This window comes from Ovis aries, chromosome 2 (genome assembly GCF_016772045.2).
Source record: "Ovis aries strain OAR_USU_Benz2616 breed Rambouillet chromosome 2, ARS-UI_Ramb_v3.0, whole genome shotgun sequence".
NCBI classification, from domain to species: domain Eukaryota; kingdom Metazoa; phylum Chordata; class Mammalia; order Artiodactyla; family Bovidae; genus Ovis; species Ovis aries.
The window spans coordinates 88,778,251-88,793,780 of NC_056055.1; the positions used below are offsets into that span (position 1 = coordinate 88,778,251).

General features: G+C 37.0%; 1 protein-coding gene across 2 annotated transcripts in view; it reads right to left on the reverse strand.

Moving 5' to 3' along the window:
* The window catches only part of MLLT3 (MLLT3 super elongation complex subunit), a 277,045-nt gene that overhangs the window by 20,575 nt on the left and 240,940 nt on the right, over window positions 1-15,530 (reverse strand). For both annotated transcript variants that reach the window (XM_004004397.5, XM_042243478.2), the window contains exon 6: window positions 1,636-1,705. In XM_004004397.5, the coding sequence (XP_004004446.3) occupies window positions 1,636-1,705 (70 nt within the window). The remainder of the gene's footprint in view (window positions 1-1,635; window positions 1,706-15,530) is intronic.

Genomic DNA, 15,530 nt, shown 5'->3' on the forward strand with positions numbered 1-15,530 from the left:
TGCCAAAACACTACTGCTTTTGTAATACATGCCCCAAAATGTTCTTTAGAAAATCTCTATTTCCTAGGAATTTTTTTCCTATGCATTTTTCTTCCCTAAGAAAAATCACACCTAAAAAGAAACAGAAAGATCTGTTAGTAAATTGAATGTTTTGTTAGGTTAATCCATGTATTGAAAAGTTGAGACTAATAAATCACCATGGTTGTAACTTGTTCTTAGCAAGGCGGCCTTTGTGTGGTAGTTTTTGATCTATTAAGGTTTAGCTGTTCCTTTTATTTCAAGGTCAATTTCAGGTCAAGCAAGCATTTCAGTCAAGTTCAGATTATAAAGTATTTCAATTCCATGGTGCAATGTCCTATTTCTGATCTTCATATTGATCTCGGACACAAGGTCTTGTTGCAACAATTTTGTGTAGCCAATTTTATTTTACTTTTTAAGAATTTCCTGGCAAAATATTGGCATGAATTTACCTAAATAAGACCATGTAATAAATCAGTGCCCAGAACATTCAAAACAGTATCCAGTATTAGATGGGAGAGAAACATCAAGGCAGAACTAATTTTATTCTAGAATGTAAAGTTAAATTCACAGAAAAATGCATTAATGTGGCTTATTTTCATCATACTACTAAAAATGTAATGAAATCAAAATAGATATTTCTAATCTTAACAGAAGAGACTGTAAGGACAATGGAGAGAGTGAGAGAGGCACTTTTATCCTAGATTAGCCAATTCCTAAAGGCTAATCTGTGAGAGGACTATCTGAGCTATCATTGCCTTACTTCTAAAATAAGTGTTGACTCTGTGTAATCTCACATTCTGCAAACTCCAAATTTCTCTGCTTTTGTCACGGGCTTTTATCTTGGGAAGTCAGTGGAACAAGAACTCTAAACAGCCAAAATGAACAGTGTCTTTTATTTTTTCCTGGAAGCTTAGCCTTAGCCTAAATGCACACAACAATTTAATCCTTTTCAAAACATGCAAGGCCATCAGGAATTCAATGCGGTCAATCAAAAAAGGTAATGTGCAATGTGATGCCCAGAAACAGATTATCTCTTGATATAATCTCAGTTTCCCTGTTTAAAAAAAAAAAAAAAATTGAAAAACGGGCCTGTGTTTGTTGAGTTTCCACACATGAAAAAAGGAACATATATTTAGTTAATGTTTCAATTTAAATTTTTTTACTAAATTTATTTTGAGTTTGAGTAGAAGAAAATATATTCTAAAGACAGCAAATTAACACTCACCACAGAAAAAAGTCTATTAATCTGTAGAAAAATAATAAAATGAAAGATGTCCAGGAGGGGGACTAAAAACCTATTTCTCTCTGTCAAAGCCTCTCAAGTCTAGCTTTCGCTATTGTATTTCCTTTGGGAACTCCCTGGAATGGGCTGTGTCTATAATCCTTTTGTAAAATGGGACTCTGATGGCAGGGACTGGAAAAAGGGGAATTTCTAGAGGCTGGCCTCATACATCAGAACAATACTCAAGTGCATTCCTAGGGGAAATAAATACAACTGCATAAAAGCCAAGTTATCATTCAAATAATAAAACAGTAGAAAATAGGCCATAAATCAAGTCATTAAGATGTTTTATGAGAAAGATGTTTCCGAGCTGGCCTGGGAGATGTGGATACCTTGTTGTCTGGTCTGGGATGGTGTGAAGCTGGAGCTGGAGCTGGAGCTGGCAGGACTGGGTTGTTCAGACTTGAAAGAAGAAGAGAAAGGCACCATCAGTAAATGGATAGGACGCTACACCTAAAATTAGAAACACCATTGTTGCTCAAACAGATTTTGCCCTACAAAAACAGTCTGACACTGTGCAAGAAAATGACTACAAATTGCCTCATGTCAAAAATGCTAACACAGGAAAGTCAGTGTCCTTTTTGTTTCGTCCACAATATTTTCGTTAGGTGTAGAAACAAGTGTAAAACCTCAAGGATAAAGAGGGGCGTAGCTCATAAGGCAAGAAACCTGGCTTTGATTCCACTCCTGTGTTTACTGTCATCTGCATTGCTTTCTGAAAGATACCTTGATTACCCTTTCTGCAACATTTGATTGACTCAACTGGTTAAAACATAGTGGTAATGAGGCCAAGGTCATTAGTTCAATCACATTATGAGCCAGTTAATTTTACTCTGGTCCAAGGCCATGACCCAACCCTAACCCCGTTCATCCACAGTACACAAATGGAGGCCAATGATTGCAAGGAGACCTGGCCAAGTCCCACAAATGAGTCAGGGGAAAATGTTCCCACCACTTAAAACAAAAAACACCCTTTAATTCCACAGTAGAGTGATGCAGGGAAAGAGCATCATGTACACACCCCACTCTCAGCACATTCTCTTCATTCCTTAGTATCCAGAACAAGTTCCACATCCTCCTTGACCTACCAACTCAGAGTTCTCTTCTTTTCCCAAGCCCACTGAAAATGTGGATCATCTGTTTGCTTAGAAGATCTGCTATGGAATCATGCTACCTCCGATGTGGATGTTTTTTCTTTCCAGTAACCTGCCAGCACTTGAAAAGGCTGGGATTGGAGCCTCCGCCTTGTGCTTCTTGTTATGCCCTGATACTCAGCAACATGTACTGCATACAACAGGTGCTCTTTCTCTGTGACATTAGGCCCTCTGGTCCACCATCTGTTTTCTTTTTTTTATTTTAAATTTATTTATTTTAATTGGAGGCTAATTACAATATTGTAGTGGTTTTTGCCATACATGGACATGAATCAGCCATGGCTGTACATGTGTTCCCCATCATGAACCCCATTCCCACCTCCCTCCCCATCCCATCTCTCAGGGTCATCCCAGGGCACTGGCCCTGAGCACCCTGTCTCATGCATCGAACCTGGACTGGTGATCTATTTCACATATGATAATACACATGTTTCAATGCTATCTGTTTTTATGAGACTTTCTGGTAGGCAACAATGGGAGGAGAAAACAGATGGACAGAACTGTGTAGAGAAAGTGATCATGCCATCCAGACACTTGAATTGTAAACATTTAAGGCTTCTCTGATGGCTCAGATGGGAACAAATCTGCCTGCAATGCAGGAAACCTGGGTTCAATCCCTGGGTCGGGAAGATCCCCTAGAGGAGGGAATGGTAACCCACTCCAGTGTTCTTTCCTGGAGAATCTCATGGACAGAGGAGCCTGGTGGGATATAGACCATAGGGTTGTCATTAGTTTTAAATAACTTAATGTTGATCAATTTGGTTGGAAGAGGGCATTATTTTTCTCCCATTTCTAATATGCTCAAAGTTTAAACGACATGCTCATGTCACTTGAGAAACTTCTGAGGTCTTCTGAAGGTCAGGACACATCTTCGTTGCTCAGTGGGTGACTACGTTTATCATGGCCACAAGGAGGACAACCTGGAGCACAATCAAAAGCTACTCCATGAGGACGAGAATCTCAGTTCCATTCACACTACAGTTTCTCCCCCTTGATCTTCTCAGCTCCCCTACTGAGAGCCCTCCCCTCCAAGCAGCACCAAGCTCCACAGACTCAAACACGAGGAAGCACTTTCAGGCATTCCTAATGCATACCTCATATCCCGAGGCTGGATGGGAAAACAGGTGTCAGCAATCTACCACTCACCCTCCAGGAAAAGAGCCAGACGGGACCTCTAATTAGCAGCAGGTGGCCCACCAACCCACCACCCCTGCAACATTTCCTTGAAATTTGCAGCACGAGGTCCATATTGCTATTCGTGACCCACAAAGAAGAGCCGGTGGACAAGTACAAAGGCCTGTGGGGGGTACCCTTCACTCTGTCCAGCGTCTTCCACTTCCCAGACCCTGCAGTGAGTCACACAACTGAAAGGGGATGAGCACAATGCCCAACCACAAACATTTCTCCTGGGGTCCACGGAGCACTTCCTTTTCTCTCCAAGTTGCTCTCTTCAGCCATGAAAAGTGTCTGCAAATGGTAATATTTTGATAGTTCTGGAAACCATTTTGGAGCCAAAAAAGAGGTTTCCTTAGAGAGAGCTGCAATCCCCACCCTGCCTGGCCAGTACACGCTATGCTGGACATCGAGGAGATGTCCTGCCAGAGCTATTTGCTGTGAGTGACATTAATTAGGATCAAGAGGACAGTGGCCGTCTCTCCAACTCCCCCATGCTAAATGTGACCCATCTGTCTCAAGCATCATGCCAATGCCGGAACCAAACCTGGAGGCAGCCTTCTTTTAGTTTCCTAACCATAAACAAGGTTAATAATGCCACAGTTGCTAACCATCAGAAAACTGGCAAACGGTAAAGGACATAATACAACCAGAGCAAAAGGCTTTCTATTCAATGTTTATCATTAACACTCTGGCTCTTTCACCAAGCATTTGAAGGGGTTTACAGTAGAAGACACAGTCATTCAGTGAGAATATTAAAATGGAAACTAGAATATGGAAACTTTTCATGGTTGAAAGCAATGGAGGTGGATGGAGAAGGATAAAAATGTTGAATGGTGGGCAGAAAATTCCCCTGTCCAGAAAGTTTTTTGCAGTCAGGACAAGGACTTGTAGAACATGAGAGCTAAGGAGACCTTTGAATCATCAAAAGGAGTGATTGTCATACTTCCATGAGCAGTAGAGAACCAACTGGGAGATCTGGTAAAATGCAGACTCCTAGGCCCCACCCTTCCCTTCCCTGGTAGCTCAGAGGTTAAAGCATCTGCCTCCAATGCGGGAGACCCGGGTTTGATCCCTGGGTTGGGAAGATCCCCTGGAGAAGGAAATGGTAACCCACTCCAGTATTCTTGCCTGGAGAATTCCATGGACGGAGAAGCCTGGTAGGCTACAGTCCACGGGGTCACAAAGAGTCGGACACGACTGAGTGACTTCACAGGCCCCACCCAGCGTGTCTAAGTCAGGGATAGTGGTAAGAACCTGGATTTCTTACAAGTTGCTGTTCTGAGGGCCAACCAGACTTTTGAGAACCACTGGCCAAAGACTCAGAGATTCATAGCTGTGAATATTCATCAGAATCAGCTAGGTGGATTCTACACACAAGGAGACTCTGATCCAATATATTTGGCAGGGCCAAATCGGGGAAGCCCTCTCTTTTTATACATGCAAAAATATGTTGTTATAAGAATCTTAACTTTAAGAAAGCATAAGAGCTTGCATCATGAGAAAAAATATAAACTTACTGATCTATCCAGAGGTAACAACTCGGCATAATCTTCAAAGTATTTGGCAAAAGAGCCCCCTGACAGGACATGGCTACCAGTGAATATAAATGTTCATGAAGCATGTAAAATTGTGTGTTGGTGGATGGACAAAATTCAACTAGATGTTAACTACTCAAAAAGCCACTCTGCTACTAGATGAGGCTGATCCAGCCTTAGATTTTATCCAGTCCAACAAAACCAAGCTGGAGGTCACCTTAAGCTTGTTTGTTTTAAAATCAGATTTACCCACCAAAAACACAAGTCAAAGATGACTATATAAAACTAGGTAAGGATGTGTGTGTTACAAAAAATTTTCACCATAAACAGAGCTAGATTAAGATCTTAACTAGGTCCCAAGGATTGGAGAGATTATGTATCTTCCTTTTCCCTCCCTAGGTGTGCCAAAAACTAACTGCAGGGAATTCCAACGAGGTTCTGATGTCCCCCTTAAGACTTATTTTTAAACATCAAAATTTTCACTAAAAAAAATCTTTTTATGTGGTTCTTCTTGCTTATGCCCTAAGCACATGTTTAGCTGATGTACTAAGCAAGGCACACTAGACATGAAGTTTCTTTAAACAGTCTGTTCCACAGTGACAAAAGTATAGGCTTAAGAATCTCAAATTCTATGCTCACTAGTACATGTTTTTAGGAAGATTACTTAAGCATTAGTTTCCTCAGAGAGTGAGGACACTGAACCTCATGTAGAAGTGATAATGTTAAGTTGATATAATAAAATAAAAAATCCTAGCCCATGGCTGTTATAATGGCAGCTAATCAATATTTAGTTGCTACTATTTTTTTTTTACAACAGATCACAAACTCCTCTATTGCCTAAAACAAGATATATCTTTACTACCAAAACAATGGGCCTACCAAGATTTGCAATGCAATCTTCAACATTAAATGGCTATGCAAAACCATTTTGTAATGGATTTTCTATGGAGGATTATTCTTGTCCAAGACAAGTAAGAAAAACCGCATGTTTACAACTCCTAGAAGTTAAGCCCTAGAAGTGTTGTTGCTTCAAACAAGAACACCTGTCAATGTAGGTCACATGACAAGATTTGTAAAATCTGCCCTTGTTCCTTATACTTGGAGCAGATTTCCTCCTTAGGTAATCAGAATGCAGAATTTTCACCTTTTCTAATGGGCAACTATATTTTTGAACAAAATTTCGACTTGATCTTTAAAACAATAAAAATAAAAGGTGGGAGAATTATATACATCTTTCTTCAGGAGAAAGGAAGAGAATATGGTATAACTAAATTATTTTAGACATGTTTTAGACACATCGCTACTTTATTTCCACAAATTTTCTATTTTGTTTAGGAAAAAAACACATACTCTGCAATAAAGATGATCTTTTCTTTGCACAAATAATCAGACTGTGTCAAGGATGAGTACTAATCAAAGAAGAAAACACGTATGTAATACACTTTTAAAAGACTACATCATGCATGATGGATATTAACTAAATTTATCATAGCAATCATTTCACAATATATACATATATCAAATCACTATGTTATGAACCTTAAACTGATAGGATGTTTTATAACAATTATATCTCAACAAAACTGAGAAAAAAAACTACCTCATTTAGTTTCTCTCCTATAAGAAACTAAAGATAATCAAACTCATCTTTCAAATAAACATTGGATTTTAAAGAAAAATGACATTCAACCTTATAGACAATGTTCTTCATCCTATGAACACACTCTTATCTTATCAATTCCCATTAATAGGTAATATATTGTGAGAGCTATGTCAGTAAAAGCTAAGGTAAAAGTTAAGCTAGGAAATAAGTCTTAAAAGTTACAAAATAACACTTGAATTTAACAAGGTTAATGCAACAGTGAATTGTCAAAAGGCTAAAAACAACAGGGTTTTAATCTTCATTTGGTTTTACATTAATAACTTTTTCAAAATAAACATGCTAAAAGAACAAAACCTTGTTACACAGAAAGGTATATGAAAATAAGATTGGAGAAATCAGTCAATAACTCTAGCCTCTTAATGGATCTTTGTGTAGGTCTATCATGGTCTTTATTTCATTTGCTCTGCCATGAGAAAGGCAAGTAGTGCTATGGACTAAATGTGTTTCCCCCCCAAAAATTCTGTGTTGAAGTCCTAACCCCCATGCGATGGTATTTGGAGATAGTCTTTGGGAGTAATCAGGTTAGATGAGGTCATGAGGGTGGGGCTCTCAGGTTGGGATTAGTGCCCTTATTTAGACAAGACACCAGAGAACTTGCTTCCTCCCTCGCTTTTCCTATGTCAAGACTCAGTGAGAAGGTGACCAGCTGCAAGCTAAGAAAACAACCCTCACAGAGAGGCCAAAGTGACCAGCACCTTGATCTTGGACTTCCCAGCTTCCATAAATAAATATATTAAAAATTTTTTCTGTTGTTGAAGCTACACAGTCTATGGTATATTATGATGGCAGGCAGAGTTGACTAAAATAGCAGAACACATTTTTCATCTCCATTTACTGGTGATGAAACTGAAGCCCAAGAAAATGAAGGGACCAGTGGGTCACTCTGGACTTTCCAGGTGGCTGAATGGGTAAAGAACCTGCCTGCAATGCAGGAGATATGGGTTCGATTGCGGGTCGGGACAATCCCCTGGAGGAGGGCATGGCAACCCACTCCAGTGTTCTTGCCTGGAGAATCCTATGGACAGAGGAGCCTGGAGGGCTACAGTCAGTCCATGGGGTTGCAAAGAGTCAGACATGAGTGAAGTGACTGAGTATAAGCATGGGTAATATTTAGGTGGATTACAACCAAGTTTTGTGACTTCTAATCTAGCCCTCTTTATACTACACCTATTAACACTGAAGAAGATCTATCAGTTTAGAGCAGAGTTCTAAACATACTAGCACCATTTTATAACACTAGTGTCAAGGAACAGAGTTTTCTATGTCACTGGGAAACTGAATATCCCTCTAAGGGACAGCTTGTGAGCAGCATCCAAAGCAAATGAGTGGTAAAAACACTTCACCCCTGGGGCTGTATGTCTGTATCAACTGCTTCTAACATTCGTTCAATCAATACTACATTAGATCCTGGCTACTCACCTCACTAGTACAGTAAGGTTTTTTTATCTTTTTTTCAAAAAACAAGTAAGTTTCCCCTCTAAACTATCCTGATCCTCTTGACACTGGCATTGATCAAGAAGACTGGCAAACACATCAGGCAACACACTACAATCATTTATTTTATTTGCCTTCAAGGATGAACTATCGCTTTCCCCAAGCCTTCTATACAATTCCCATGAAATCCAGGGCTTAAAAAAAATAGATTTAATGCTTTAAATAATCTGTTGACAATCTTTCTTTGAAACCAAGGTTTAATTGGAGAAAGAACACTGGAGTAGGAAGCTGGAACCCTTATTGCTAATTACTCAGGTCTGTGAGCACACAGAAGAAACCACATCTCTCTTGGGCAAACCCTCTCCATTTGTAAGTATTATGACAACTTGAGTAAATCTGATGTTAAATTATAATTGTATTTAGTCTCTTGGACCCTTGTATCAGCAAAAGCTGTTGGTATGTCCACCATGCGTTGGTAATAGAGGAAGATCCTAAGAACTTACCTTCCCTATGGTTAGCAAAACAGAAAAGATCTTTATTTCTATTATATTTTCAACTTACAGACAAAGTCATTCTGGGGGCCAAGATAATTGGCTTTATATTGAGGTGCCTCTGTTTTTACAACTGCATTTGTTTTCTTCATTATTACTGCCATCGTCACTATTATTATTAAACGCTATCAACATTTGTCACCATCCCTCCCTGTCTGAGAACACAAAATCCCATTAGAAAACGAACTGGCCTTGGGGAACACGGGTCTATAAATCTTTCCATAAGACCCTTTTCCACACTTGGGGATGGCTATAATTTTCTTTCAGCTTCTTCTCTTTTAAACAGAGGAGCCTCAAGTCTTTTATCTCTCATCACCAGTTGTACTTTGAAGGCTGTTACTGACTATTGTGGACAGAACATGTGATCTTTCAAAAAAAAATCCAGTTGTTGCAAGATGGTGCATGTGCCAGGTGTGTTCTGAAAATCGCTCACTTGTTAAGAGCTTTAGGAATGAGAAATCATCTGGAAAAGACCATGTATAGTTGTGCCACCTCTAAGCATGCAAGCATTCCCTGAGTAAAGACTGCACACAGAAGCTGAGCTTCACAACTGGCCATTAATTAAACCACCTAGTTGTACTGTTAGAGACATCTTTTAACTAGTCTTTTTTTTTCTCTTTCATACATTTTAAAGGTAGAGGAAGAAAAGTTACAAGAGAGTTTAGAGCTATAATGCCTCACAAAAGAGAAACAGGAAAAAAACCAAAACAGTTTCCTGATAGAATTGCCCCATAATTAACTGTTATTGAAGCTGACCAAGGAACATCACAACACCACTGCTCATCAGCTAACAATAAGATCACTTAACTGTTGTCAGAACTACTATTCAGTTGCTTGTGAAATAACCCACCTGTGTAGTGCACGAGACACTTGAAATAATGAAAAAGTATCGGTGGATTCTTTGTATAAGGGCAGGGCCCAGTTGAATAAAATACTAAAAGTACATTTTATGTGATTATAACTCTCAGTTTTGGATTACATTTTAAATATAAAAGTAAATTAAATAGAATGAATTCAGAGTATCATAAACATGGTATATAACTGAAATCAAGTAAAACGGAGTTATATCTAAAGAGATCATCTTGACAAGACATTTACCTGCATTTCCTTGTGAATTTTAGACCCTTAAAACATGGCTTACTTAAAAATGGTCATAGAGTATTTGATTGACATTTGTGTAGAATCTTTATAGGCCTACACAAATGTCAGAACATTTTATTAATTTTAATCTTTCAGCTATCTTAGCGAATTTTCCCCATTAAATGTGAAGCTTAGATTTACCACCATAGCCGCAGCATTGAGTTCATTTTATTCACTAAATGCTTATATCCATGGTATTTGGACTTCCAAAAACAGCCAAAACTCACTGGGGAAAAAAGTACTGATTTAAAATTAACCAATCAGCATTAGGTTAAAAATGCAACACTTCTCATGGTCAGCCTACACAACAAAGATTGTTAATAGTTACAAGAACTGTTTCTTTACAAACCTGTATCTTCCTAATCAGAGTAATAGTGTAATTTTTCACGTTATGTTACTGGAACCCTTTCTTCCGGATGACAGCATCTCAAAGTTCCTTGGGTATGGATATGCACATGTGTTCACAAAGATGTGTGTAATTTAATCCATAGGGGTAAGAGAAAACAGGACCTTTATTCATGTTTATTTTCTGTCTTTACCTTTTAAATTTTCAATTTTTTGTATGTGTTTTCCTATACCTGTTAATATGGCTATTACTATATGCATAATTTGGAAATATACATATACTTGGGGATACATTCTATTAAGAGAAGAGTTTTAATATCAACTCTATAGATGATAATTGTCAGTTTGAATTCTGTAATTTACCTGCTCAAATCTTAATTATATGACAGATTTCAAATTCTGGGGTGATGTGTGCTAAACCTATAAGGCACCATCATTACAATTTACTTAGGGATTGTCCAGATTTTTGTATTTTGTGCTCAAAATTGACTTGGAGCTTAAATGTTTAATTTTTAAGTTAAACAAAAGTATTTCAACAGACTTCCTTAACTAAGAGGTAACACAAACCTATAAAAGATTTTAAAGTGCATATATGTCTTCTTAAAATAAAAGTCCAATGAAAAAATACTCTACATGACCTCCTTCTCCCCAAAATTTGAAATTACCTTCACTGCGGCTCTATTTGAAGCTCTCATTTTATAGTGTTGGCTGAAAATTACACAATATTAAGTGAAACTGAAAAACTTTTTTAAACAGGCTAACATCTAAATATTTTATACTTGTATTCACTTCTCTTAAAATATTAAGTACTAACATTTTAAAAAATAAAGCTATTTTTTAAAATTCCCTTCTATAAAAAAAATAAACAAAAATAGCAAAAACACAGCACATTTAAAAGATTGTTCTCACGTGAAAACATTAGGAGGTGAACTTTTTGTTCTCAATGTACTCCCTTAAAAAAACATGGTATTTAGAATAAACAGATTCTCTATTAGTAATATTAGATTCTTGTCAAGAATAGGAGGAATGTTGCTGCTTATAAGGCTGTAAAGGAACCTACATTTCCATGCACACATCTTATATAGGCCTAACAGTTGCTTTTCTTCATAAATCAATCTATTGTTGCACTTCATAATGAGAAGGCAGATTTACTGCCTTTTACCGCCTTTTCTCACCATCAGAAAGATGCCTATTTGGGTCATAGAACGTTTCTCTTCTTCAAGGGTGTTTGGGATTAGGGAGGCAGGGGCAAGAACCTTTAACATCTGCTCCCTTCAAGTGAATGACACCTCCAGTTCTCACAGCCGGAATGTTGAAAAGCAAATACCCATAAATTGATAAAATTTTCTAACCTGAACAAGCACAACACTTGAAATCCACTGAAGACACACACATCTCTAAAACACAAGTTTGGGATTTCAGGGTTATACTGTAAAAAACAGTAAAATGTATCATTTTGATTGCTAACATTGTAATTCAAATGCCATGAAATCATCATCATAGTTAGAACAATAGGAGTTTAGAATAAAGACCTCTGAGCCCATCATCTTGAATCTTCTCTAACACTGAAAAACAATCTAAAGTGCTGGGCAGTAAGACTAACCATTTGTCATCTCAATATTTTGTGCAGTAATAACAAAATAGTTTATAATATAGGTGTACACTCTTCTGTTTGTATTTATTTAATTTATTCTTCCCTTGGGGAGAAATATTTAAGAATTGTGAACTTTAAAAACAAGAGAAAGACACTTGTCAGCATCTAATGCTTAACCATCTGCCTTTTAAAAATACACACACATGTACTTACCCGCTCACTCTAGTTAGGCTAAACATTCTTAGTAAGTAAGTAGATTTTGATGGGTCTAAACAGAAGTTTCAGTAACATAGCTATACTTTTGGAAACACAGCTATCTTTAAACAAGGCATCACGATTTCTATGAGCAAATGCAATCAGCCATAAATTAACAGCAAATAGACACTATGCAAAACAAATAAATAAAGTGAGGCAGGTATTGGATTCAAGGAAGAACCTCTTTTTTTGAAGAAAACTAAATTATGTCTTCTGTCCATGAATATGGAGTATTGCCTAGTGAGCTAACACTTCTTGTTACTTTGGGCTATCTTTTGTCACTTAAGCAATGCTTTCTGACAGTTTTACAGGCTGTTATCCCAAGGACTTCAGTATTTATGGCCTTTATTCACTTGGGTTTTCTGCTCTTATCCACTAGTTACTAATCACTAAATAGATTTTTTTTTTATGGGACTGAAATTAGCTCAAAGGATGTCCTTTGACAATGGCAGCTCCGGACAGTACCGGCTAAAGGTCTTCTCAGCCTCTTCTTGATCTCCTCAATTTTCTCTTCCTTACAGACAAGTTAATGAGGGTTCAGATCCACGCTGTTCAATTAGAGCAACAGCACAAATGATTTACAGCATTCTTAGAGGACAGTTTTGAAACATTTGTGAATTGATTCTCAGAAACTCATTCAATTTCAATAAGTCAAGGATGATTTAAAGACCTAAATTTATTTTTAATCTTCATGAAACTTGCAGAATCATTATTCAGGAAAAGCTACAAACCTTATTATACATACAGTATTTATAGAGTGAGAAATTCTACAAACCTTCCTATACACAAGCATGCATAGATGTTTCAAATATATACATTATATTTTAAAACTTCGGCACATTTAGTTTACAATATGGTACTCCAACTTCTCCCTAGACAATAAAGGCTACTTAATACCGTTTTATCCACTACACTTAAAAGAGCCAAGTGCTGAAAAGCAAGTAGAAAACACAGACGCTTCTTTCCACTTAATTGCATTTGACTTAAAACATCTCCTAAGAGCTTGGGTTTTTATCTTATGAACAATGTGAAATGTGTAATAGATTACGTCCTCTACCAGCTGGCTGCTAGAAGCTTGTCAAATTACTCTGGAAAGCAGTGTATTCGTATAAACTAAAAATCTGAAAGAAAACTGAAAATACTGATATTATTACTCTCATAAACTTCTGGATGAACTGAGCAGAGGCACAATTTCTTCAGTGTGTACTAAGCAACAAGGTGAGAAGGGAGTGGGGAACGGGGAGAGGGAACTAGCTCTGAGGAGCAGTAAAGCTCACTGCTCTACAACACAATTCACCCAATATGATTCTTCCAGGAATGAAAGGGATTATTATGATCAGCTTCTGTTTTCTCTGAAATTATGCTGGAATGAAACATTTAAAAAGGAAATGTTATTTCATAAAAAAAAATTTTTTTTTCTTTAGTCTTTAGATATTTCCATGTCTGGGTAAAAACAATATGTTCTACCCTGTCAGAAAAACAGTTTTAACTTATTGAGCTTAGTATTTACATGAAATTACTTTGCCCATTTATATATAACATTAACTATTTGGACATCGAGTGACTACATTTAATTTATAGAGACCCATATGGTAAATTCTTGAATATGGTTCCAAGAAATTTATTTCTGCCAATGAATGTGCATGCTTTCTGACATTCCAAATATAAAAGAATATAACTCTATTTCTATAGGAAGTTTTGCCTAAGTCTGAATGAGTGCTATGTTCTTTAAATTTTGTTACTTCTCTTAATTTATATCTGTAACATATATTAATGTGTAAGCCTAATTCCACTCAAACTGTCCTACAGTATGACTGTTAAAGAAGTTAAAAAATTAAATACTTGTATAAGAATTTACATACTCATAAATTTTAAGAAAATAAGTTAGTATATCTACGATTATCAAAATAATATTAAGAAAACAGCATTTTAACGTGCAATTAAATGATAGCTAATCTGTAACAAATACTCTAGTGGTTACATGACAAAGAGTGTCCTGTTATTTTTTTCCATAAGTTAAAGATAATACGTGGCTTGCTTTTACATCTAAAAATATGTGAATGGGAAAAGAAAAACACTTTGTGTGCATGGCTTTGTAAAATATGATAAGCTATATAATTATAAAAAAGGAAAAACAGTGTTATTCTTTTCTAAAGGAAAAGATTCATTACAGATTAGTAAGATATTTATGTCTAATAGCTTCTCTAAAAAAATAAGTCTATAATACAATAATCATGAATAGAAAAACTTCAATTTCTTTAATATGCACTTTAATAATTCCTAGGTAGATAAAATACATGTAAATACTTCAAAGGCATAGGAGAAAGGCATCTTTTATTATTCCTATCTTAAATCACAACAGGGCTCCACTATAAAATGAGTTATAAAAATTATACCTCATTCTATAAATACTTTAATTTTTTAATCTAATTTTTCTTAGATTATAGCATGCTAGGTACAAATCAGTGATCTAAAACTGAAATTCTATAAACCAAAACCTGTAGGTCTTTTCCTCATTTCACCACCCTCCCCCCCTCACCCTTTCTTTCATTACCTTGTAGAACATCCTAGAAGCTATCTTTCCTATGAAGTTACTGCTCATGGTAAATAAACTTAACATACGGATGGCCTTTAAAAATCAGAAATACAGCAAGCAAAGAAATCACCCTCACCTCTTTTAAAAGAAAACAGAGTAGCCCTCAGGAAAACAGAAGTGCCCCAAAGTTCATGTGTGTCGGCAAGGACTTGAGAGCTGTTAAGAATGATCCTCTTGAAAAGAAAGAAGTCTCCTTAGGCACCCACATGTATATTTAGATTAGATTGGCAGTTTAAATGACAGCAAACACATGGTCATGACTTCCCAATTGCTCACTCATCCAACACACACACACAGGCTAATCAGAAGCAAACATCCACCCCGAGCTGTTTTAGAAACGGGCTTCTTCCATCTGATACAGCTGTATGTGTGGTAAGCATACTTTCTGCTGGAGAGGTCAGGTGTCAAACACTGAACAATCTCTCCTAGTCCACCCGGATCTTGAATCACATTGCTTGAGTTTTCCAGGACATTTCTCTAAAGTCTGACTTATCAACTTAAGTCACTTGAGTAAACTGCCTGCTCCGTCTAACCTGCAGAGTGTTATGAAGTACACAGTCAAGGAAGGGCCATGGGAAGGTTCCGGGATCTATTTGTCTTAGGAGTATTTTAACTGGAAGACCTGCCCATCCTATCAGTAATGGCACACACTCCTATTCCGTAAACAGGGCAAAGTCACTACAGAGGATCACATTTGCTTGTGCAAATCAAGAGTAGCAGAGTTAAAAGGTAGAGATACTGAACATGGACTTTAAGCTCCTATTCATTACTGGGGTTCCAATAA